Genomic DNA, 27,197 nt, shown 5'->3' on the forward strand with positions numbered 1-27,197 from the left:
TAATGTGGTCGTCCTCTGGCTGTGGTTCAATGTGGTGTAGTAATGTATTCATCATCTGGCTGTGGTTCAATGTGGTGTAGTAATGTATTCATCATCTGGCTGTGGTTCAATGTGGAGTAGTAATGTAGTCATCCTCTGGCTGTGGTTCAATGTGGAGTAGTAATGTAGTCATCCTCTGGCTGTGGTTCAATGTGGTGTAGTAATGTATTCATCCTCTGGCTGTGGTTCAATGTGGAGTAGTAATGTAGTCATCCTCTGGCTGTGGTTCAATGTGGAGTAGTAATGTTGCTGTCCTCTGGCTGTGGTTCAATGTGGAGTAGTGATGTAGTCATCCTCTGGCTGTGGTTCAATGTGGAGTAGTAATGTAGTCATCCTCTGGCTGTGGTTCAATGTGGAGTAGTAATGTAGTCATCCTCTGGCTGTGGTTCAATGTGGTGTAGTAATGTATTCATCCTCTGGCTGTGGTTCAATGTGACGTAGTAATGTAGCTGTCCTCTGGCTGTGGTTCAATGTGGCGTAGTAATGTGGTCGTCCTCTGGCTGTGGTTCAATGTGGTGTAGTAATGTAGCTGTCCTCTGGCTGTGGTTCAATGTGGTGTAGTAATGTAGTCATCCTCTGGCTGTGGTTCAATGTGGAGTAGTAATGTAGTCATCCTCTGGCTGTGGTTCAATGTGGAGTAGTAATGTAGCTGTCCTCTGGCTGTGGTTCAATGTGAGGTAGTAATGGAGCTGTCCTCTGGCTGTGGTTCAATGTGGAGTAGTGATGTAGTCATCCTCTGGCTGTGGTTCAATGTGGAGTAGTAATGTGGTCATCCTCTGGCTGTGGTTCAATGTGGAGTAGTAATGTGGTCATCCTCTGGCTGTGGTTCAATGTGGAGTAGTAATGTAGTCATCATCTGGCTGTGGTTCAATGTGGAGTAGTAATGTTGCTGTCCTCTGGCTGTGGTTCAATGTGGAGTAGTAATGTGGTCATCCTCTGGCTGTGGTTCAATGTGGTGTAGTAATGTGGTCGTCCTCTGGCTGTGGTTCAATGTGAGGTAGTAATGTAGTCATCCTCTGGCTGTGGTTCAATGTGGAGTAGTAATGTAGTCATCCTCTTGCTGTGGTTCAATGTGGAGTAGTAATGTTGCTGTCCTCTGGCTGTGGTTCAATGTGGAGTAGTAATGTAGTCATCCTCTGGCTGTGGTTCAATGTGGAGTAGTAATGTTGCTGTGGTTCAATGTGGAGTAGTGATGTGGTCATCCTCTGGCTGTGGTTCAATGTGGAGTAGTAATGTGGTCATCCTCTGGCTGTGGTTCAATGTGGAGTAGTAATGTAGTCATCCTCTGGCTGTGGTTCAATGTGGAGTAGTAATGTTGCTGTGGTTCAATGTGGAGTAGTAATGTGGTCATCCTCTGGCTGTGGTTCAATGTGGAGTAGTAATGTTGCTGTGGTTCAATGTGGAGTAGTAATGTAGTCATCTTCTGGCTGTGGTTCAATGTGGAGTAGTAATGTAGCTGTTCTCTGGCTGTGGTTCAATGTGGAGTAGTAATGTAGCTGTTCTCTGGCTGTGGTTCAATGTGGAGTAGTAATATTGCTGTGGTTCAATGTGGAGTTGTAATGTAGCTGTCCTCTGGCTGTGGTTCAATGTGGAGTTGTACTGAAGCAGGACTTTTATTTCATAATAGTAGTTTGACAGTTGCACTTCCTTCACTCTGTAATTTTCTGCAATTTCTTGGGGATTAATGATTAACCAGTTGAAGCAATTAAAACCACTGTTCTGAACTATTATTTATACCAAACGTTTTAGGGTCCATACAGATGGGCCACACAGCTCCATAGGCATACAGCTCTTTTCATCATCAACTACACAATAAGCTAGAAAATAGTTAGCTCCGTTACAAACATCTTCAATCTCCAACGTTACTACAATAGTTACTTCAGCTACGTTACAAACATCTTCAATCTCCAACGTTACTACAATAGTTACTTCAGCTCCGTTACAAACATCTTCAATCTCCAATGTTACTACAATAAAGAACAATGACTAGTGTTTGACTTTGAAACATGTTTTAATGAACAGCAAGGCAAGCTTACAACATTGTTCATTCAATTTGTAGTAAATGCTTTAGCTAAATGCTTTACATCCACTGGTTCACAAGATGACAGCTTGGTTTGCTGGTTTATTGAAGTACCATACTATAATAATTTCCATTAAAATTGACAAAAATGTAATTTCTCTGGCAAGAATTTTGCTAAGACTGTCTGGGAGGGATGTAAGTGAGGAGGGGAAAATGGAAAACTAGCTTTTATTGGCAGAGAGGTTTGGAACTCTTTTTGTTATTGGTCTATTAACTAATTTACCGCATTGTGATGTCACCATGGGAAGCTGAAACTCCCGCCCATGCGAACCTGCTGATTAGAAGGTCCTGTGTATATAGTTTATTTTCAACTAGAAACTATCAGGAAATAAAACTGATCAAATGTTTTCACTCTTTACAGTGTTAGTTTCATCAGCTGTTGTACAATGATATATATTTCAACTTTATTTAACCAGGTAGGCTAGTTGAGAACAAGTTCTCATTTACAACTGCGACTTGGTCAAGATAAAGCATAGCAAATACATCAGTTGTACATTATGATATGAAACACTGAATTTGGACCATACTGGGCCTTTAAACAACACAAATTACAATTCATTCAAATGTCAACCTTCCATCGGATTTTCCTAAATTAACTTAATGACAAATAAAAATGCATAATCGTTTGTCGATACATTAACATATTCCTGTTAAATGTACATCATTATTTGTATGATTTGTTGTGAAGTTATAATTACTTATATTTGCTTCCATCCTAGTATAGGCAGACTCATCCACAGATAAAAGCCCATTACAATCAGCTTTTATTTGTAATCAACCTTTTCCCCAAATATCAATTAGGAATGTTTCAATGTCACTGAATTGGCCCCAGGAGTCTGGAGGAGTTACAGAATGACCCTCCTATTGTTGTTCACTTTTTAATCCTCGACCCGCCTGTCTCTCTTCTCATTTTCTCTCCTGTCCGGAGTGGCAATAGGCCACCCATTATACCCCTATAAATGGCACCTTATTCCCTAAGAAGTGCACTACTTTCTAAAGTACTTTATAGGGAACGGGGTGTCGTTTGGGATGGAGCCTCACTCTCTCCTCTGCTTTAAATGAGCCAAACTGAGCACAGTTGAGTTTATTTGAAACAGCTCTGAATATTAAAATCCCAGAGTATATTACAGCTGGCAGAGGTTTTTAATGAGTTTGCACGCCTTAACAACTGCTTTGTTGGTTTTCTGGGACTGCAGGACTATTCAAACAGGCAAATTAACTTCATCACACTACTGTCCCAAATGTGCCCCTATTCCCTATATAGTGTACATCTTTTGAAGTAGTGCACTATAAAGGGAATAGGCTACCATTTTGCCAGGTGGCGTTTTTTATTTGTTTATTTTTCATTAGCATCATCGCTAACGGCTACAGAAAGTGGTAGACAAACGGGCACACACAGACAGGGGCATTCCTGTGACCTGGCCTCTTCAGGAAGTTGAAGGAATTTATTCATCACTGACTTATTTTGTTCATGTTTTATGATCATCTTGGGAAAGTTATAGAAATTTCTAATAACTTCAATACATTTAGTTGATGTCCTGCTAACTTCAATACATTTAGGTGATGTCCTACTTGCTTCAATACATTTAGGTGATGTCCTACTTGCTTCAATACATTTAGGTGATGTCCTACTTGCTTCAATACATTTAGGTGATGTCCTACTTGCTTCAATACATTTAGGGGATGTCCTACTTGCTTCAATACATTTAGGTGATGTCCTACTAGCTTCAATACATTTAGGTGATGTCCTACTAGCTTCAATACATTTAGGTGATGTCCTACTAGCTTCAATACATTTAGGTGATGTCCTACTAGCTTCAATACATTTAGGTGTTGTCCTACTAGCTTCAATAGTTAAATGTTTTAATGTTGTTGAATTCCGTTGTAATGTTTGGATTCCGTAATTCCGTCCGCTTCTCCACAACGCAGATCTTTATAGGGCCCTACATTTGGGACACAACCCCTGTTTGGACCCACTGTATGATATGCATAACACTAGTCACTGAGCCTACCTACTCTAGTACAGGGATGTTACTGAACGAAGTGTGTTATGTTTCCGCAAGCAGCAGACAGTGTTTCCCCGTGCTACGTCCCGATGTGAATACGTCCCCATGTGAAGCAACCGTTGTCACACCTGGTGTTTTTTTTACGTGTTAAATGTTTAGTCTGTTAAGAGTCCCTATTCAATTTCCAGGAAAAATCAATAGAGCTCTTCAATAATTCATGGAGGGACAAGTCCTAGTGGAGATCATCTTAACCATAGCAAAGACTCTCCTCATGTCCCAAATGGCAGCCTGTTTCCTATTTAGTGCACTACTTTTGACCAGAGCCCTGTGGACTATAAAGGGAATAGGGTGCCATTTGGGACACTGCCACTGGCTGTGGAGCTGTTAGCACTAGAAGTAGTCTACTCCACACATCAGCCAGACACTAACAACACACAGTTAAGTCCTGTGACTTGTAGTAGTCTACAGGCTGGATCTGAGTACAGCTTAGTGAAGGACTGTTAAGGGCTTCTGTAGAGGTCTACAGACTGGATCTGAGCACAGCTTAGTGAAGGACTGTTAAGGGCTTCTGTTGAGGTCTACAGACTGGATCTGAGCACAGCTTAGTGAAGGACTGTTAAGGGCTTCTGTAGAGGTCTACAGGCTGGATCTGAGTACAGCTTAGTGAAGGACTGTTAGGGGCTTCTGTAGATGTCTACAGGCTGGATCTGAGTACAGCTTAGTGAAGGACTGTTAGGGGCTTCTGTAGAGGTCTACAGGCTGGATCTGAGCACAGCTTAGTGAAGGACTGTTGAGGTCTACAGGCTGGATCTGAGCACAGCTTAGTGAAGGACTGTTGAGGTCTACAGGCTGGATCTGAGCACAGCTTAGTGAAGGACTGTTAAGTGGTTGACACAGTATTGGATTCTGCAGAATCCAATACTGGACAAGCTTGTTCCCTGAGACCAGTGACTCTCTGAGCTTCTCTTCCAGACAAGCTTGTTCCCTGAGACAGGAGACGCCACTTTCACTGGGGGCGTGGGATTTTATCATTGGAATGTGATACAAAAAGAAGCAACGGTGTGCTTTAGGACCGTGCGGAGGCCTCCGAGCGGTTGGGGAGGCTGTTGGGAGTGTTTATCCGACTGCATAAAAATAAAAAATATAATAATTATGTCACAACCCACCCCCCACACTTCTAAACCAAAGTTGCGGCCCTGAAACCACCGACTCTTGGAGCTTCTCTTCCAGACTAGTCTCATGATGAGTCCATCATACAGACACTCTGAGGCTTGAACTTTGCTCCTCTATTCTGTCATATCTCACTTCTGTCATATCTCACTTATTGTAATTTCTCTCTCTCTTTCTCTTTCTGTCCTCCCCATTAGGTCTACCACAGATGCCTCCCTCCTCCAGGTCAGCCCCCACAGCAGAGATATGTCCCAGTCCTTTGAGAACCTGCTAGATGATGCCACCTTCGGACTTATTACGGTACAGCCTGCACATCCTAGTCTAGAACCTGCCTCCTCACACCCTAGTCTAGAACCTGCCCCTTCACACCCTAGTCTAGAACCTGCCTCCTCACACCCTAGTCTAGAACCTGCCTCCTCACACCCTAGTCTAGAACCTGCCTCCTCACACCCTAGTCTAGAACCTGCCTCCTCACACCCTAGTCTACACCCTGCCTCCTCACACCCTAGTCTAGAACCTGCCTCCTCACACCCTAGTCTACACCCTGCCTCCTCACACCCTAGTCTAGAACCTGCCTCCTCACACCCTAGTCTAGAACCTGCCTCCTCACACCCTAGTCTAGAACCTGCCTCCTCACACCCTAGTCTAGAACCTGCCTCCTCACACCCTAGTCTAGAACCTGCCTCCTCACACCCTAGTCTACACCCTGCCTCCTCACACCCTAGTCTAGAACCTGCCTCCTCACACCCTAGTCTACACCCTGCCTCCTCACACCCTAGTCTAGAACCTGCCTCCTCACACCCTAGTCTACACCCTGCCTCCTCACACCCTAGTCTAGAACCTGCCTCCTCACACCCTAGTCTACACCCTGCCTCCTCACACCCTAGTCTACACCCTGCCTCCTCACACCCTAGTCTAGAACCTGCCTCCTCACACCCTAGTCTACACCCTGCCTCCTCACACCCTAGTCTAGAACCTGCCTCCTCACACCCTAGTCTAGAACCTGCCTCCTCACACCCTAGTCTAGAACCTGCCTCCTCACACCCTAGTCTAGAACCTGCCTCCTCACACCCTAGTCTAGAACCTGCCTCCTCACACCCTAGTCTAGAACCTGCCTCCTCACACCCTAGTCTAGAACCTGCCTCCTCACACCCTAGTCTAGAACCTGCCTCCTCACACCCTAGTCTACACCCTGCCTCCTCACACCCTAGTCTAGAACCTGCCTCCTCACACCCTAGTCTACACCCTGCCTCCTCACACCCTAGTCTAGAACCTGCCTCCTCACACCCTAGTCTAGAACCTGCCTCCTCACACCCTAGTCTAGAACCTGCCTCCTCACACCCTAGTCTAGAACCTGCCTCCTCACACCCTAGTCTAGAACCTGCCTCCTCACACCCTAGTCTAGAACCTGCCTCCTCACACCCTAGTCTAGAACCTGCCTCCTCACACCCTAGTCTACACCCTGCCTCCTCACACCCTAGTCTACACCCTGCCTCCTCACACCCTAGTCTACACCCTGCCTCCTCACACCCTAGTCTAGAACCTGCCTCCTCACACCCTAGTCTAGAACCTGCCTCCTCACACCCTAGTCTAGAACCTGCCTCCTCACACCCTAGTCTAGAACCTGCCTCGGCACAGCTGTCTCACTCAATACAGTCAATGCTTGCTTGACGCTCCAGCAATACTTTACCATGTAGTCACTGCCTTCAATTCTCCACCTTCCAGCCTCTATACGGGTCTCCTCCCAGCCTCTATACGGGTCTCCTCCCAGCCTCTATACGGGTCTCCTCCCAGCCTTTATACGGGTCTCCTCCCAGCCTCTATACTTGTCTCCTCCCAGCTTCTATACGGGTCTCCTCCCAGCCTCTATACGGGTCTCAGGATTCACAGAACAAACTCTGTTATTTTAATGAGTTTGTTCTGAGCAGGCCGGTGACTTAATGAGTTTGTTCTGAGCAGGCCGGTGACTTAACGAGTTTGTTCTGAGCAGGCCGGTGACTTAACGAGTTTGTTCTGAGCAGGCCGGTGACTTAATGAGTTTGTTCTGAGCAGGCCGGTGACTTAATGAGTTTGTTCTGAGCAGGCCGGTGACTTAATGAGTTTGTTCTGAGCAGGCCGGTGACTAAATGAGTTTGTTCTGAGCAGGCCGGTGACTTAATGAGTTTGTTCTGAGCAGGCCGGTGACTTAATGAGTTTGTTCTGAGCAGGCCGGTGACTTAACGAGTTTGTTCTGAGCAGGCCGGTGACTAAATGAGTTTGTTCTGAGCAGGCCGGTGACTTAACGAGTTTGTTCTGAGCAGGCCGGTGACTAAATGAGTTTGTTCTGAGCAGGCCGGTGACTTAATGAGTTTGTTCTGAGCAGGCCGGTGACTAAATGACTTTGTTCTGAGCAGGCCGGTGACTTAATGAGTTTGTTCTGAGCAGGCCGGTGACTTAATGAGTTTGTTCTGAGCAGGCCGGTGACTAAATGAGTTTGTTCTGAGCAGGCCGGTGACTTAATGAGTTTGTTCTGAGCAGGCCGGTGACTTAATGAGTTTGTTCTGAGCAGGCCGGTGACTTAATGAGTTTGTTCTGAGCAGGCCGGTGACTTAATGAGTTTGTTCTGAGCAGGCCGGTGACTTAACGAGTTTGTTCTGAGCAGGCCGGTGACTTAATGAGTTTGTTCTGAGCAGGCCGGTGACTTAATGAGAGCAGCACATTTTGTTGGTTTGTTTTATGAGGCCTCTCTGAAAGCCAGGGTAGGAGAAATTAACTCTGTCCCAATGGCACCCTATTCCCTTTATTGTCCATAGGGCTCTGGTCAAAAGTAGGGCACTATATAGGGAATAGGGCTCTGGTCTAAAGTAGTGCACTATATAGGGAAAGGGGCTCTGGTCTAAAGTAGTGCACTATATAGTGAATAGGGTGCCATTTGGGGCGCAGCCATGTTCTGAATAGGGGAGAACTGGGTAATAAAGGATGGGGGTTACAGGGGGGTACATGCTCTGAACAGGGGAGAACTGGGTAATAAAGGATGGGGGTTACAGGGGGGTACATGCTCTGAATAGGGGAGAACTGGGTAATAAAGGATGGGGGTTACAGGGGGGTACATGCTCTGAACAGGGGAGAACTGGGTAATAAAGGATGGGGGTTACAGGGGGGTACATGCTCTGAATAGGGGAGAACTGGGTAATAAAGGATGGGGGTTACAGGGGGGGTACATGCTCTGAATAGGGGAGAACTGGGTAATAAAGGATGGGGGTTACAGGGGGGTACATGCTCTGAACAGGGGAGAACTGGGTAATAAAGGATGGGGGTTACAGGGGGGGTACATGCTCTGAATAGGGGAGAACTGGGTAATAAAGGATGGGGGTTACAGGGGGGTACATGCTCTGAACAGGGGAGAACTGGGTAATAAAGGATGGGGGTTACAGGGGGGTACATGCTCTGAATAGGGGAGAACTGGGTAATAAAGGATGGGGGTTACAGGGGGGTACATGCTCTGAATAGGGGAGAACTGGGTAATAAAGGATGGGGGTTACAGGGGGGTACATGCTCTGAACAGGGGAGAACTGGGTAATAAAGGATGGGGGTTACAGGGGGGTACATGCTCTGAATAGGGGAGAACTGGGTAATAAAGGATGGGGGTTACGGGGGGGTACATGCTCTGAACACGGGAGAACTGGGTAATAAAGGATGGGGGTTACAGGGGGGTACATGCTCTGAACAGGGGAGAACTGGGTAATAAAGGATGGGGGTACAGGGGGGTACATGCTCTGAATAGGGGAGAACTGGGTAATAAAGGATGGGGGTACAGGGGGGTACATGCTCTGAACAGGGGAGAACTGGGTAATAAAGGATGGGGGTTACAGGGGGGTACATGCTCTGAACAGGGGAGAACTGGGTAATAAAGGATGGGGGTTACAGGGGGGTACATGCTCTGAATAGGGGAGAACTGGGTAATAAAGGATGGGGGTTACAGGGGGGTACATGCTCTGAACAGGGGAGATCTGGGTAATAAACTTTGTTCGCCATCAGCACCAGGCTACATGGCCAGCAGACAGAGGGAATAGTTGGCAGGAGTTGTTTTTAGGTCGCCTCAGGGACTTTTAATTGGATCATTTATCTATTGTCCTTCTCGTTGACATTTTGACTCTTGTAATAAAAATCTTTTTTCTGTTTGAAATAGAACCTCCGTCAGCGCAGGTCTTAGTGTTATCCTTTATAATTAAAAGTGGGCCGTGCCTCTGCTCTCTCCAAACGAACCGGGGCATGTTGTTAACGACGTCTGGTAATGCGTTGTGGGCAGATAACAGGCCTAACTGTAGTTGCACATTGTTTTAGATCCCGACTGCGTTATGGAATAGCAGCGACATCTCATAGACATTAGCTTGGCTGCTGAGGCTGCCTGGCTGAGTGAGAGGACTGTACTCATCATCATTAAGGTTCAGGGTGCCTCCCTCCCAGCCCAGCCTCCTCTCTCCTGCCCTAGATCAGTATTACAGGAGCCATTTAGTAAAGCAGGGATTGTGGAGGAGAAGCTAATGAGCCTTGACTTGCTAATAACATTGGGTGGCCTCTCTTCACAAAGGGGTTAAAGCTGCTGGAATATTGTTTTCTAATGCGACTCTAAAAAATCCAATTGCGAAGATGAATGAGCAGCGTCTCGGCCGGCCGGTAACCAACGGCAGGAGAAATAGATTGGCCTCTTTTCTGTAAAGTGTTTGATTCCTGTTGTACTTTTGTAGCGAGAGTTTAAAAAAAAAAGAGTCCTTGAGAAGCATTAGTTTTCTTGGTGATGTGATATTGTAGGCTTTTACTTCTTCATCGTAAGAGTACGCAGTCTGGAGAGTTGAAAGTGTTTCAGGCAGTGGGGGGCCGGGGGAGGGTACTAGGTTGGGAATCTGAGATGATAACCAATGCTGTTGTGCTCTTGAGATGCTTTCCCCGTTGCTTTTGATGAAAATCGAAAGTTGAAATGTGCAGTAAGTCATCTAGCTGTGGGTACTTCCAAATGTAACATTTCACACCTGTGATTAGGTGAAAATAGCACATAGCTAAAATAAGCCCTTGTCATCTTAGTGCTTATAATGAGACTGCAGCTAAACTACATCTGTCTGGTGCCACAGCGTTAACAATGACCTCCTTCATGACCCTTATCTTCCCTGTCATCCCTCTCCTCCTCTCTCCTCTCCCGCTCTACTCCTCTCTCCTCTCCCGCTCTACTCCTCTCTCCTCTCCCGCTCTACTCCTCTCTTGTCCCCGCAATCCTCTTCCTTTTTCCTCTTCTCTCTCTCTCCCCTGTTCTGCTCTCCTCCCTCTCTCCTCCCTCTCCCCCAACAGAGGTTTTCTCAGGACCCAGTCACCACTACTCTGGGTGGTTTCTCCAGGGTGACCAACTACCTGTTTGATGCGCTCCGGGGTCCAGACGCGGAGCTACTGCAGCAGAGGCCTGTCGGGGAGGTGGCTGACCTGCTGAATGAGGCCATACCTGGACTGGACATCAACCAGCAGGAGGAACCAGGCTTTGAGGTTATCACCAGGGTGAGTCAGAGTAGACACTGGGAATGAACGCACATACTCACACACACACACACACACACTCTGGAACTGGAAAATGGCGGCGGAAGAAATGGCAGCAGTTTTACGGTCTCCTAACCAATTGTGCTACTATGTGTTTTTTCGCGTTATTTGTAACTTATTTTGTACATAATGTTTCTGCCACCGTATCTTACGGCAAAAAAGAGCTTCTGGATATCAGGACAGCGATCACTCACCTCGGATTAGACCAAGATTTCTTTCTACAACAAGCAGACAAACAGGACATTCTCCAAACACCCGACAAGGCCAACATCCCAGTTATTTGCAAGAGGAAGAGATGCGGGTACAGAGGACACAGAGCGGGATGCCTTGGGAGGATCCGCAGAAGGTGCGTGGGAAAGCTGCCGTTACCGTAAATATTACTCGCCAACGTGCAATCATTGGACAATAAATTAGACGAGGTACGATCACGAATATCCTACCAACGGGACATCAAAACTAATATCCTATGTTTCCCGGAATCGTGGCTGAAAGATAACATGGATATTCAGCTAGTGGGATATACGCTGCATCGGCAAGATAGAACCGCATACTCCGGTAAAAGGAGGGGGGGGGCGATCTGTGCATATTTGTAAACAACAGCTAGAGCACGAAATCTACGGAAGTCTCTACATTTTGCTCGCCTGAAGTGGAGTATATTGTGATAAATTGCAGGCCACACTACTTGCCTAGAGAGTTTAAAGCTATACTTTTCGTGACTGCACTCAGTCAGCTGTATAAGGAAATGAGCAAACAGGAAACCACTCACCCAGAGGTGGCGCTCCTAGTGGCCAGAGACTTTAATGTAGGGAAACTTAAATCAGTTCTACCAAATTTCTATCAACATGTTAAATGTGCAACCAGAGGGAAAAAAATTCTAGATCACCTGTACTCCACACACAGAGACGCGTACAAAGCTCTCCCTCGCCTTCCATTTGGTAAATCCGACCACAACTCTATCCTCCTGATTTCTGCATACAAGCAAAAATTAATGCAGGAAGCACCAGTGACTCGGTCTATAAAAAAGTGGTCAGATGAAGCAGATGGTAAAATACAGGACTGTTTTGCTATCACAGACTGGAACATGTTCCGGGATTCTTCCGATGGCATTGAGGAGTACACCACATCAGTCACTGGCTTTATCAATAAGTGCATTGAGGACGTCGTCCCCACAGTAACTGTACGTACATACCACAACCAGAAGCCATGGATTACAGGTAACATTCGCACTGAGCTAAAGGGTAGCACTGCCGTTTTCAAGGTGCGGGACTCTAACCTTATAAGAAATCCTGCTATGCCCTGCAACGAACCATCAAACAGGCAAAGCGACAATACAGGGCTAAGATTGAATCATACTACACCGGCTCCGACGCTCGTCTTATGTGGCAGGGCTTGCGACACGAGCCTACCAGACGAGCTAAATCACTTCTATGCTCGCTTTGAGGCAAGCAACACTGAGGCATGTATGAGAGCATCAGCTGTTCCGGACGACTGTGTGATCATGCTCTTTGTAGCCGACGTGAGTAAGACCTTTAAACAGGTCAACATTCACAAGGCTGCGGGGCCAGACAGATTACCAGGACGTGTGCTCTGGGCATGTGCTGGCCAACTGGCAGGTGTCTTCACTGACATTTTCAACATGTCACTGATTGAGTCTGTAATACCAACATGTTTCAAGCAGACCCCCATAGTCCCTGTGCCCAAGAACACAAAGGCAACCTGCCTAAATGACTACAGACCCGTAGCACTCACGTCCGTAGCCATGAAGTGCTTTGAAAGGCTGGTAATGGCTCACATCAACCCTATTATCCCAGAAACCCTAGACCCACTCCAATTTGCATACCGCCCAAACAGATCCACAGATGATGCAATCTCGATTGCACCCACACTGCCCATTCCCACCTGGACAAAAGGAACACCTATGTTAGAATGCTATTCATTGACTACAGCTCAGCGTTCAACACCATAGTACCCTCAAAGCTCATCTCTAAGCTAAGGATCCTGGGACTAAACACCTCCCTCTGCAACTGGATTCTGGAATTCCTGATGGGCCGCCCCCAGGTGGTGAGGGTAGGTAGCAACACATCTGCCACGCTGATCCTCAACACGGGGGCCCCTCAGAGGAGCGTGCTCAGTCCCCTCCTGTACTCCCTGTTCACCCACGACTGCATGGCCAGGCACGACTCCAACACCATCATTAAGTTTGCAGACGACACAACAGTGGTAGGCCTGATCACCGACAACGACGAGACAGCCTATAGGGAGGAGGTCAGAGACCTGGTCGGGTGGTGCAAGAATAACAACCTATCCCTCAACGTAACCAAGACTAAGGAGATGATTGTGGACTAATGGAAAAGGAGGACCGAGCATTTTTCACTGTCTTTTTACTGTTGTTTTTTTCTTTACTTACCTATTGTTCACCTAATACCTTTGCAGAATGGCTAGATGGGACTCTCAGCCAGGACCCGAGCAGACTGGCTAGATGGGACTCTCAGCCAGGACCCAAGCAGACTGGCTAGATGGGACTCTCAGCCAGGACCCGAGCAGACTGGCTAGATGGGACTCTCAGCCAGGACCCGAGCAGACTGGCTTGATGGGACTCTGCTCGGGTCCTGGCTGAGAGTCCCATCAAGCCAATCTGCTCGGGTCCTGGCTGAGAGTCCCATCTAGCCATTCTGCACTGGTCCTGGCTGAGAGTCCCATCAAGCCAGTCTGCTCGGGTCCTGGCTGAGACTGGCTTGATGGGACTCTCAGCCAGGACCAGTGCAGAATGGCTAGATGGGACTCTCAGCCAGGACCCGAGCAGATTGGCTTGATGGGACTCTCAGCCAGGACCAGTGCAGACTGGCTAGATGGTACTCTCAGACAGAAGTTCCCTTTTTCCTCACACACACAGCTCTACCGTCTGTCTCCATTAAACCAGGAGGTTGTGGTAACAGCCACCCAGTTCCTCTCTAATTGCCTCTGTTTTAATTAGAAGTGACCCTCTGCTCTCAGCGTTGCCAAGGCAACCTGTGCTGCTAGCTAGCCTCCTCTCCACAGGTGTGGTTGAGTGTGATGTTGGATGACATGTGCCTTGCTAAACATAGAAATAGTCACCACACACAACCCACTCAGTGGAATGGCACCCAGAGTGGAACGGCAAAATGTCACACTTGCTGTGCTTCTCAGAAACGTCTGGAAATGAGAAATCCACTTAAAAATGTTTGAACTTTGTTTCTCAGTAGGTCTGTAGGCCAGAGTGGGGACATGGGTAGGTCTGTAGGCCAGAGTGGGGACATGGGTAGGTCTGTAGGCCAGAGTGGGGACATGGGTAGGTCTGTAGGCCAGAGTGGGGACATGGGTAGGTCTGTAGGCCAGAGTGGGGACATGGGTAGGTAGGCCAGAGTGGGGACATGGGTAGGTCTGTAGGCCAGAGTGGGGACATGGGTAGGTCTGTAGGCCAGAGTGGGGACATGGGTAGGTCTGTAGGCCAGAGTGGGGACATGGGTAGGTCTGTAGGCCAGAGTGGGGACATGGGTAGGTCTGTAGGCCAGAGTGGGGACATGGGTAGGTCTGTAGGCCAGAGTGGGGACATGGGTAGGTCTGTAGGCCAGAGTGGGGACATGGGTAGGTCTGTAGGCCAGAGTGGGGACATGGGTAGGTCTGTAGGCCAGAGTGGGGACATGGGTAGGTCTGTAGGCCAGAGTGGGGACATGGGTAGGTCTGTAGGCCAGAGTGGGGACATTGTTTCTAGACACCAGCTATATGCCTCCATCGCCGCCTCCTGGTTCTAATAACCATCTTCACTACAGTGCACCATCGCCGCCTCCTCCTGGTTCTAATAACCATCTTCACTACAGTGCACCATCGCTGCCTCCTCCTGGTTCTAATAACTATCTTCACTACAGTGCACCATCGCCGCCTCCTCCTGGTTCTAATAACTATCTTCACTACAGTGCACCATCGCCGCCTCCTCCTGGTTCTAATAACCATCTTCACTACAGTGCACCATCGCCGCCTCCTCCTGGTTCTAATAACTATCTTCACTACAGTGCACCATCGCCGCCTCCTCCTGGTTCTAATAACTATCTTCACTACAGTGCACCATCGCCGCCGCCTCCTGGTTCTAATAACTATCTTCACTACAGTGCACCATCGCCGCCTCCTCCCGGTTCTAATAACCATCTAGGTGTTATTGTAATAGAGAACGTGTTCTCAGTAATCAATATATGAATAATAAATAGTGCACTATCTTGGTCATGATGTTTAATAATAACAGTAATAATATATGAATAATAAATAGATATAGTGCAGTATCTTGGTCAGGCTGTAATAATATATGCCGTGAAGCAGCAGGTAGCCTAGCGGTTAAGAGTGTTGGACCAGTAACAGAAAGGTCGCTGTTTCGAATCCTCGAGCCGGCAAGGTGGACAAATCTGCCGTTCTGTCCTTGAGCAAGGCAGTTATCCCCAACAACAACTGCTCCCCGGGCAGCGACGGCGTGGTTAAAGGCAGCCCCCCCCCCCCCCCCCCCGACACTGCTCTGATTGAGGGTTAAACGAGGAAGACACATTTCAGTTGTACAACTGACTAGGTCTCCCCTTTCAGCTTTAGGACTGTTTTCCTCAACTGACTAGGTCTCCCCTTTCAACGTTAGGACTGTTTTCCTCAACTGACTAGGTCTCCCCTTTCAGCTTTAGGACTGTTTTCCTCAACTGACTAGGTCTCCCCTTTCAACGTTAGGACTGTTTTCCTCAACTGACTAGGTCTCCCCTTTCAGCTTTAGGACTGTTTTCCTCAACTGACTAGGTCTCCCCTTTCAACGTTAGGACTGTTTTCCTCAACTGACTAGGTCTCCCCTTTCAACGTTAGGACTGTTTTCCTCAACTGACTACGTATCCCCTATCCCATTTAGCAGATGCTTTTATCAAACCAGACTTAGTCGTGTGCATACATTTTACGTATGGGAGGCTCCAGCGAAAATCGAACCAACGACCCTTGGCATTGCAAGCGCCATGTGTTTTCAATCTACCTGGTTTAAATAAAGGTTTATACATTATTTAGATCTGTGGTGAGTAAATAGTAAATAAATTAGATCTCTTTCTCTCGCTCTCTCACACACACTTCGATTGGCTGATGATGCAGAGTGTAACCTCTGAGTCGAGGAGGAATGCAACGCACGCCAGATTTTTTTAATTAGATTTTGATTACATGAACCTCCTGGCTGGCCACTTTATTACCTTGTGGAAATCATTAGAAAAGAGGGAGAAAGATCAATAGTGTAAATATGCTACTTTACCTTTTAAAACAACCTCTGTATAAAGAGCCACACTATACGAAGTTGATCAGATATGCAGCTTTGAAGGTCCCCAAGAACACAGTGGCCTTCACCATTATTAAATGGAAGTAGTTTGGAACCACCAAGACTCTTCCAGGGGCTGGCCGCCCGGCCAAATTGAGCAAATGGGGGTGAAGGGCCTTGGTCAGGGAGGTGACCAAGAACCCGATGGTCACTCTGACAGAGCTCCACAGTTCCAGAAGGACAACCATCTCTGCAGCACTCCATCAATCAGGCCTTTATGGTGGAGTGGTCAGACAGAAGCCAATCCTCAGTAAAAGGCACATGACATCCCGCTTGGAGTTTGCCAAAAGGTACCTAAAGGAATCTGACCATGAGAAACAAGATTCTCTGTTCTGATGATACCAAGATTGAATTCTTTGGCCTGAATGCCAAGTGTCACATCTGCAGGAAACCTGGCACCATCCCTACGGTGAAACATGGTGGTGGCAGCATCATGCTGTGGGGATGTTTTTCAGTGGCAGGGACCTCAGACTGGGGCGAAGGTTCACCTTCCAACAGGACGACCCATAAGCACACAGCCATGACAATGCAGGAGTGTCTTCGGGACAAGTCTCAATGTCTGAGTGGCCCAGCCAGAGCCCAGACATCTCTGGAGAGACCTGAAAATATCTGTGCAGCGACTCTCCCCATCGAACATGACAGAGCTTTAGAGGATCTGCAGAGAAGAATGGGAGAAACTCCCCAAATCCAGGTGTGCCAAGCTTGTAGCTTCATACCCAAGAAGACTCGAGGCTGTAATCGCTGACAAAGATGCTTCAACAAAGTACGGAGTGAAGGGTCTGAATACTTAGAAATGTCATATTTCAGTGTTTTATTTTTTATAATATTTTTTTCAAAAAATTGAAAGACTTGTTTTTGCTTTGTCATTATGGGGTATTGTGTATAGATTGATGACAGGGGAAAAAATGATATAATCCATTTTAGAATAAGGCTGTAATGTAACAAAATGTGGAGAAAGTCAAGGGTTCTGAGTACTATCTGAATCCACTGTATGTAGAAGCTTCGTGCACTCTCTCTTGTTCTGTTTATACAACCCACACCTTCAGCAAAATATTTTCACTGATATGAGGAAAGATATTCCTAAATCTCTTCCTAGTTATTTTCCAATGAAGGCGTAACAAAATAGCGCTATCTTGTGTATTGGCTGGCTGGATGTTGGATAGTTATGGTGCTACACACACACACACACACACACACATCCCTGCTTATCACAAAGCTCATGAATTATTGACTCCTATTTACAGTCCATCCTTCTCCCCCCCCCCCTTATCAGCCCTGTCCCCATGGAAACGGTTCTCCGCTTCGTAGCTTAGGCTTTAGTTAGTCTTTCTTCCTGGCTGGAGCCGCTTCTTCCATCTCTATCTCTCTGAGCAGAACTGTTCAATTGACTTAAGTGGCTGAAATGAGGACAGAATGTAGTAGCTACTGTATTGTACCAGGTTGTTGGCCTGGCAAACAGACCATCACACAGCTGTCAATTGGACATGTGTGTAGGCTAGTACTGGACACAGAGTTATATATGACATATACACACACACACACACACACACTTGAAATAGTGTTTTAAATGATTTCCATTTAAGCTTGGGGTTTTGTTGGATTTCAAGTGGGTCGTGACCCTCATGAGTTGGACTTGACACCCCTTATCCTGTCTTGTCTGTCTGTGTTCAATTTAAGGGCTTCATTGGCATGGGAAACATATGTTAACATTGCCAAAGCAAGTGAAATAGATAATTAACAATTTACAGTAAACATATGTCTATATACAGTGTTGTAATGATGTGCAAATGGTTAAAATACAGAAGGGAAAATAAATAAACATAAATATGGGTTGTATTTACAATGGTGTTTCTTCTTTACTGGTTGCCCTTTTCTTGTGGCAACAGGTCACAAATCGTGTTGCTGTGATGGAACACTGTGGTATTTTACCCAGTAGATATGGGAGTTTATCAAAATTGGGTTTGTGGATTTGTGTGATCTGAGGGAAATATGTGTCTCTAGTATGGTCATACATTTGGCAGGAGGTTAGGAAGTGCACCTCAGTTTCCACCTCATTTTCTGCAACTGTGTACTCACTGTTTAGGGCAAAATAGCATTCTAGTTTGCTCTGTTTTTTTGTTAATTACTTGACACATTGAAATTAGCATCTTTTTGTTTTCTCATGATTTGGTTGGGTCTAATTGTGTTGCTGTCCTGGGGCTCTGTGGGGTCTGTTGGTGTTTGTGAAAAGAGCCCCAGGACCAGCTTGTTTTCTATGGTGTCTCTATGGACAGGCTGCGGTCACTGAGTCTTTACATTGTTAATGTCTTTTTTTGTTTAAATTCTTAGAGGTATTTTGCTAATTTGATATCTCAGTCCCCTCCCTCTCTCTATAGTGTGTTATTGGTGTAGCAGTACCATGCGTAGTTAATGCAGTATTTCCGTACTCTCCCTATCTGTCCTGTCCTGGTAGATTGATCTTGGCGTGCGGCCAACGGTCCGGCGTAGGGAGCCTGTTGGGGCGGAGGAGTGGAACACCAACATGGACCCTGAGGGACGCATGAGGAACATCTCACACCTCAAACAGACCATATTCAAAGGGGTAAGGAACACGTCAAATGTGGTGCCAGGAACCAACTAAAGACAGTATGATGTAACATACTGAAACACCAGGATATAGCACACTGAAACACCAGGAACCAACTAAAGACAGTATGATATAACACACTGAAACACCAGGAACCAACTAAATACAGTAGGATATAACACACTGAAACACCAGGATTATAACACACTGAAACACCAGGATATAACACACTGAAACACCAGGATTATAACACACTGAAGCACCAGGATTATAACACACTGAAGCACCAGGATTATAACACACTGAAACACCAGGATATAACACACTGAAACACCAGGATATAACACACTGAAACACCATGAACCAACTAAATACAGCAGGATTATAACACACTGAAACACCAGGAACCAACTAAATACAGCAGGATATAACACACTGAAACACCAGGATATAACACACTGAAACACCAGGATATAACACACTGAAACACCAGGATATAGCACACTGAAACACCAGGAACCAACTAAATACAGCAGGATATAACACACTGAAGCACCAGGAACCAACTAAATACAGCAGGATATAACACACTGAAACACCAGGAACCAACTAAATACAGCAGGATATAACACACTGAAACACCAGGAACCAACTAAATACAGCAGGATATAACACACTGAAGCACCAGGAACCAACTAAATACAGCAGGATATAACACACTGAAACACCAGGAACCAACTAAATACAGCAGGATATAACACACTGAAGCACCAGGAACCAACTAAATACAGCAGGATATAACACACTGAAACACCAGGAACCAACTAAATACAGCAGGATATAACACACTGAAGCACCAGGAACCAACTAAATACAGCAGGATGTAACACACAAACACCAGGAACCAACTAAATACAGCAGGATATAACACACTGAAACACATGTTCAAACGGGACAGTCTCTGTCTCACACACACACACACACACACCACACACACGCCCTCTGCTGTTAATTAAGAGAGTAGCAACAGCACAAACCCATCAGTGCTTTTAATTCCTACATATACTGTTCATCCTTGACAGAGCTAGCTGCAGTAGCTCATCCATACTGCATTGTGAGTATGGCCTGTGGCTGTGGCCTTGAGTAGTGAGGCAGAACACTCATTAAAGGCAGTATCTGATGCCTCTCTGTAGTCTCTACATGACGGATATAAAAGTGGGGGTCAGCCGCTTTTCAGAGATTGTTTTGTCTCCCGACATCGCTCTCTCTCTGAAGCAACAGTTGGAAGTCGAAGGCGGAGTTGAAACTGAAATAGCTCTGTTAGGCCTGTTTTTGTTTGTTACTTACTGTAGGACTGTGGAAATAAAAGCTGCTCGTCTCTCCTCTCTTACTTTCTCTCTCTCTCTCTCCCCCATCCCTCTTTCTGTCTCTCCTTCCCTCCTAGGGTCTGTGTCATGTGTTGAGGAAGGAGGGATGGAAGTTTCTACTGGGCTACTTCCCCTGGGAGAGCACCCAGGAGGAGAGGAGTCGTCTGACCAGGAGGAAAACGTAAGACACTCCTACTCATTAGGAGACTGGGAGGAAAACGTCAGAGACACTCCTACTCATTAGGAGACTGGGAGGAAAACGTCAGAGACACTCCTACTCATTAGGAGACTGGGAGGAAAACGTCAGAGACACTCCTACTCATTAGGAGACTGGGAGGAAAACGTCAGAGACACTCCTACTCATTAGGAGACTGGGAGGAAAACGTCAGAGAGACTCCTACTCATTAGGAGACTGGGAGGAAAACGTCAGAGACACTCCTACTCATTAGGAGACTGGGAGGAAAACGTCAGAGACACTCCTACTCATTAGGAGACTGGGAGGAAAACGTCAGAGACACTCCTACTCATTAGGAGACTGGGAGGAAAACGTCAGAGACACTCCTACTCATTAGGAGACTGGGAGGAAAACGTCAGAGACACTCCTACTCATTAGGAGACTGGGAGGAAAACGTCAGAGACACTCCTACTCATTAGGAGACTGGGAGGAAAACGTCAGAGACACTCCTACTCATTAGGAGACTGGGAGGAAAACGTCAGAGAGACACTCCTACTCATTAGGAGACTGGGAGGAAAACGTCAGAGACACTCCTACTCATTAGGAGACTGGGAGGAAAACGTCAGAGACACTCCTACTCATTAGGAGACTGGGAGGAAAACGTCAGAGACACTCCTACTCATTAGGATACTGGGAGGAAAACGTCAGAGAGACACTCCTACTCATTAGGATACTGGGAGGAAAACGTCAGAGACACTCCTACTCATTAGGAGACTGGGAGGAAAACGTCAGAGACACTCCTACTCATTAGGAGACTTGGAGGAAAACGTCAGAGACACTCCTACTCATTAGGAGACTGGGAGGAAAACGTCAGAGACACTCCTACTCATTAGGAGACTGGGAGGAAAACGTCAGAGACACTCCTACTCATTAGGAGACTGGGAGGAAAACGTCAGAGAGACACTCCTACTCATTAGGAGACTGGGAGGAAAACGTCAGAGACACTCCTACTCATTAGGAGACTGGGAGGAAAACGTCAGAGACACTCCTACTCATTAGGAGACTGGGAGGAAAACGTCAGAGACACTCCTACTCATTAGGAGACTGGGAGGAAAACGTCAGAGAGACACTCCTACTCATTAGGAGACTGGGAGGAAAACGTCAGAGACACTCCTACTCATTAGGAGACTGGGAGGAAAACGTCAGAGACACTCCTACTCATTAGGAGACTGGGAGGAAAACGTCAGAGACACTCCTACTCATTAGGATACTGGGAGGAAAACGTCAGAGAGACACTCCTACTCATTAGGAGACTGGGAGGAAAACGTCAGAGACACTCCTACTCATTAGGAGACTGGGAGGAAAACGTCAGAGACACTCCTACTCATTAGGAGACTGGGAGGAAAACGTCAGACACTCCTACTCATTAGGAGACTGGGAGGAAAACGTCAGACACTCCTACTCATTAGGAGACTGGGAGGAAAACGTCAGACACTCCTACTCATTAGGAGACTGGGAGGAAAACGTCAGAGACACTCCTACTCATTAGGAGACTGGGAGGAAAACGTCAGAGACACTCCTACTCATTAGGAGACTGGGAGGAAAACTTCAGAGACACTCCTACTCATTAGGAGACTGGGAGGAAAACGTCAGAGACACTCCTACTCATTAGGAGACTGGGAGGAAAACGTCAGAGAGACACTCCTACTCATTAGGAGACTGGGAGGAAAACGTCAGAGACACTCCTACTCATTAGGAGACTGGGAGGAAAACGTCAGAGACACTCCTACTCATTAGGAGACTGGGAGGAAAACGTCAGACACTCCTACTCATTAGGAGACTGGGAGGAAAACGTCAGACACTCCTACTCATTAGGAGACTGGGAGGAAAACGTCAGAGACACTCCTACTCATTAGGAGACTGGGAGGAAAACGTCAGAGACACTCCTACTCATTAGGAGACTGGGAGGAAAACGTCAGAGAGACTCCTACTCATTAGGAGACTGGGAGGAAAACGTCAGACACTCCTACTCATTAGGAGACTGGGAGGAAAACGTCAGACACTCCTACTCATTAGGAGACTGGGAGGAAAACGTCAGACACTCCTACTCATTAGGAGACTGGGAGGAAAACGTCAGAGACACTCCTACTCATTAGGAGACTGGGAGGAAAACGTCAGAGAGACACTCCTACTCATTAGGAGACTGGGAGGAAAACGTCAGAGACACTCCTACTCATTAGGAGACTGGGAGGAAAACGTCAGAGACTCCTACTCATTAGGAGACTGGGAGGAAAACGTCAGAGACACTCCTACTCATTAGGAGACTGGGAGGAAAACGTCAGAGACACTCCTACTCATTAGGAGACTGGGAGGAAAACGTCAGAGACACTCCTACTCATTAAATCAAATCAAATCAAATCAAATTTATTTATATAGCCCTTCGTACATCAGCTGAAATCTCAAAGTGCTGTACAGAAACCCAGCCTAAAACCCCAAACAGCAAGCAATGCATGTGAAAGAAGCACGGTGGCTGGGAAAAACTCCCTAGGAAAAACTCCTGAGAAAGGCCAAAAACCTAGGAAGAAACCTAGAGAGGAACCAGGCTATGAGGGGTGGCCAGTCCTCTTCTGGCTGTGCCGGGTGGATATTATAACAGAACATGGTCAAGATGTTAAAATGTTCGTAAATGACCAGCATGGTCAAATAATAATAATCATAGTAATTGTCGAGGGTGCAACAAGCACGTCCGGTGAACAGGTCAGGGTTCCGTAGCCGCAGGCAGAACAGTTGAAACTGGAGCAGCAGCATGGCCAGGTGGACTGGGGACAGCAAGGAGTCATCATGCCAGGTAGTCCTAGGGCTCAGGTCCTCCGAGAGAAAGAAAGAAAGAAAGAGAGAATTAGAGAGAGCATATTTACATTCACACAGGACACCGGATAAGACAAGAGAATACTCCAAATGTAACAGACTGACCCTAGCCCCCCGACACATAAACTACTGCAGCATAAATACTGGAGGCTATTAGGAGACTGGGAGGAAAACGTCAGACACTCCTACTCATTAGGAGACTGGGAGGAAAACGTCAGACACTCCTACTCATTAGGAGACTGGGAGGAAAACGTCAGACACTCCTACTCATTAGGAGACTGGGAGGAAAACGTCAGAGACACTCCTACTCATTAGGATACTGGGAGGAAAACGTCAGAGAGACACTCCTACTCATTAGGAGACTGGGAGGAAAACGTCAGAGACACTCCTACTCATTAGGAGACTGGGAGGAAAACGTCAGAGACACTCCTACTCATTAGGAGACTGGGAGGAAAACGTCAGACACTCCTACTCATTAGGAGACTGGGAGGAAAACGTCAGACACTCCTACTCATTAGGAGACTGGGAGGAAAACGTCAGAGACACTCCTACTCATTAGGAGACTGGGAGGAAAACGTCAGAGACACTCCTACTCATTAGGAGACTGGGAGGAAAACGTCAGAGACACTCCTACTCATTAGGAGACTGGGAGGAAAACGTCAGACACTCCTACTCATTAGGAGACTGGGAGGAAAACGTCAGACACTCCTACTCATTAGGAGACTGGGAGGAAAACGTCAGAGAGACACTCCTACTCATTAGGAGACTGGGAGGAAAACGTCAGAGACACTCCTACTCATTAGGAGACTGGGAGGAAAACGTCAGAGACACTCCTACTCATTAGGAGACTGGGAGGAAAACGTCAGACACTCCTACTCATTAGGAGACTGGGAGGAAAACGTCAGACACTCCTACTCATTAGGAGACTGGGAGGAAAACGTCAGAGACACTCCTACTCATTAGGAGACTGGGAGGAAAACGTCAGAGACACTCCTACTCATTAGGAGACTGGGAGGAAAACGTCAGAGACACTCCTACTCATTAGGAGACTGGGAGGAAAACGTCAGAGACACTCCTACTCATTAGGAGACTGGGAGGAAAACGTCAGAGAGACACTCCTACTCATTAGGAGACTGGGAGGAAAACGTCAGAGAGACACTCCTACTCATTAGGAGACTGGGAGGAAAACGTCAGAGACACTCCTACTCATTAGGAGACTGGGAGGAAAACGTCAGAGAGACACTCCTACTCATTAGGAGACTGGGAGGAAAACGTCAGAGAGACACTCCTACTCATTAGGAGACTGGGAGGAAAACGTCAGAGAGACTCCTACTCATTAGGAGACTGGGAGGAAAACGTCAGAGAGACTCTCCTACTCATTAGGAGACTGGGAGGAAAACATCAGAGACACTCCTACTCATTAGGAGACTGGGAGGAAAACGTCAGACACTCCTACTCATTAGGAGACTGGGAGGAAAACGTCAGAGAGACACTCCTACTCATTAGGAGACTGGGAGGAAAACGTCAGAGAGACACTCCTACTCATTAGGAGACTGGGAGGAAAACGTCAGAGACACTCCTACTCATTAGGAGACTGGGAGGAAAACGTCAGAGAGACTCCTACTCATTAGGAGACCGGGCGCTCCTCCATGGTTGACACATGTCTCTGTCAGATCTGCATCGTAACAGCTCTGTTGATATAATACTAGGATAGGAAAACCCAACAACTCTCACTTCATGTTGTCTTTATGCTCGTAGAGAGATCTTCACAACGTTTTATGAATCAGTAAGCTTTACATTTACAAGTAATGTAACTTGTATTTAAGAATGGCTAATACATTTCAGTTTGAAAACAAATGTTTCTGTTCAGATGGCGTTGTAAGCACAGTATGAAGAGAGAACTAGTTCTCATAGCTCAGCACCCGGTTATGTTGAAAACCAGTTGAAGGGAAGTAAAGTGGTCCATACTATTCTGTTTAAACGCCACACAGTCAACACACCCTAAATGAGATTAGGGCTGGGAATTGTCAGGGACCTCACAATACGATATGATCACGATACTTATGTGCTGATTCTATATGTATTACGATTCCATATTTGCAATTTGATGTTCCAAACATTACATAACTAATTGTCTGCTGTAGAAAGACGATGAGAAAATGAGTTTTGATCAGTCATGGAAATAAGTGCTGAAAACATGTTGGGTCACTATTTAAAAGGTCCAATGCAACAGTTTTTTTTAAGTAGTCTGAGTGGGGAGGGGAAAACTGAAAACTTGCTGTTATTGGCAGAGAGGTTTGGAACTCTCTTTCTTATTGGTCTATTAACTAATTTAAGGCCAAAACTCCATCCCACCAAAACAGACGGAAATTTCAGGCGGTCTTTTAAAACAGCTCTTACACTAAAATGTCATTATCATTTTCACAATATTATTCCAACTTCATAGTGTGGAAATATATTTAAAAGACAGAGAAATCAAGATTTTGACTGCACTGGGCTTTTAAAAATAAGATGGGAGAACAAGCTATAGGATGAAAAATACCAGTGTTTTGGCACAGGTAAAGCGAACTAGCGCTAGCTAACACTACCTAGCAAAATCAAGGTATCTATAATATGGTCCAAAGTAATATTGCGATATGTAACTATCTATTTTCTTCCCCCCTGTCACTAATGTCATATGTGAAATATTCCCCATCGTCTCACTCCTTTACTTTCCTCTCTTCCCTCAGGGATGAGTACTTATTCCCCCTCTCTTCTCATCCTCTTTCCTCAGGGATGAGTACTTATTCCCCCTCTCTTCTCATCCTCTTTCCTCAGGGATGAGTACTTATTCCCCCTCTCTTCTCATCCTCTTCCCTCAGGGATGAGTACTTATTCCCCCTCTCTTCTCATCCTCTTTCCTCAGGGATGAGTACTTATTCCCCCTCTCTTCTCATCCTCTTTCCTCAGGGATGAGTACTTATTCCCCCTCTCTTCTCATCCTCTTTCCTCAGGGATGAGTACTTCCGTATGAAGCTCCAGTGGAAGTCAGTGAGTGAGGAGCAGGAGAAACACAACAGCATGTTTAGAGACCACAGGAGTCTAATAGGTAATCACCATCTTCATCACTTCTAACAGAATGTTAGTCAGGAGTCTAATAGGTAATCATCATCATCATCATCACTTCTAACAGAATGTTAGTCAGGAGTCTAATAGGTAATCATCATCATCATCATCACTTCTAACAGAATGTTAGGAGTCTAATAGGTCATCATCATCACTTCTAACAGAATGTTAGTCAGGAGTCTAATAGGTCATCATCATCATCATCACTTCTAACAGAATGTTAGTCAGGAGTCTAATAGGTAATCACCATCATCATCATCATCATCACTTCTAACAATGTTAGTCAGGAGTCTAATAGGTAATCATCATCATCATCATCACTTCTAACAGAATGTTAGTCACCAGATAATAGCCTGGCGGTTTGACCAGCAGCCAAAAGGCTTTCATCCCATGTAACATATCCTGTCATTGTGCCCTTGATCAAGGGACTTAACCCCCCACGATTCCTCTTCATCCAGGGGCGCTGCTGCTGACCCTTGTGCTCTGTCTGGGGGGGGGGGGGCTCTGTCTGGGGGGGGGCGCTCTGTCTGGGGGGGGGGGGCTCTGTCTGGGGGGGGGGCTCTGTCTGGGGGGGGGCTCTGTGTGGGGTTGTTGGGGAAGCCGGAAGACAGTTTTCCCTTCTAACCGATGGACAACAGTTGTATTCTATTTGATTCTATTGGTCTGACAGTAGGATGGTTATGTGGTTTGAACAATGGGCGCTGTGACAAACAGGAGACCTTTCCAATATGTTAATGAGTTAGACTCCTTGTTCCAACAGCCTCAGTCAGCAACTTAACTCCCCCCCCCCAGCCAGGGAAGAACAAAAGTTGGCCACATTTGTCCGGGTCTCACCCCAAACTGCTCAGCAAAACCATTTGAAACAAAGTGTGACACCTTTCCTAGTTTAGCTGCTTGAAGACTGAGCTGGGCCTGGAA

The 27,197-nt window shown here is 46.4% G+C and overlaps 2 protein-coding genes across 4 annotated transcripts in view; both read left to right on the plus strand.

Moving 5' to 3' along the window:
* LOC115189705 (uncharacterized protein RP612) overlaps positions 1-27,197 on the plus strand; it is a 579,758-nt gene that overhangs the window by 28,192 nt on the left and 524,369 nt on the right. The gene's annotated exons all lie outside the window — the stretch shown is intronic.
* LOC115189703 (TBC1 domain family member 15-like) overlaps positions 1-27,197 on the plus strand; it is a 62,048-nt gene that overhangs the window by 14,524 nt on the left and 20,327 nt on the right. Inside the window, exons 6-10 of the mRNA XM_029748243.1 lie at positions 5,493-5,595; positions 10,618-10,818; positions 18,651-18,779; positions 20,209-20,312; positions 26,168-26,262. Coding sequence (XP_029604103.1) covers positions 5,493-5,595; positions 10,618-10,818; positions 18,651-18,779; positions 20,209-20,312; positions 26,168-26,262 — 632 coding nt within the window. The remainder of the gene's footprint in view (positions 1-5,492; positions 5,596-10,617; positions 10,819-18,650; positions 18,780-20,208; positions 20,313-26,167; positions 26,263-27,197) is intronic.

The sequence above is a fragment of the Salmo trutta genome, unplaced genomic scaffold (genome assembly GCF_901001165.1).
Source record: "Salmo trutta unplaced genomic scaffold, fSalTru1.1, whole genome shotgun sequence".
NCBI classification, from domain to species: Eukaryota; Metazoa; Chordata; class Actinopteri; order Salmoniformes; family Salmonidae; genus Salmo; species Salmo trutta.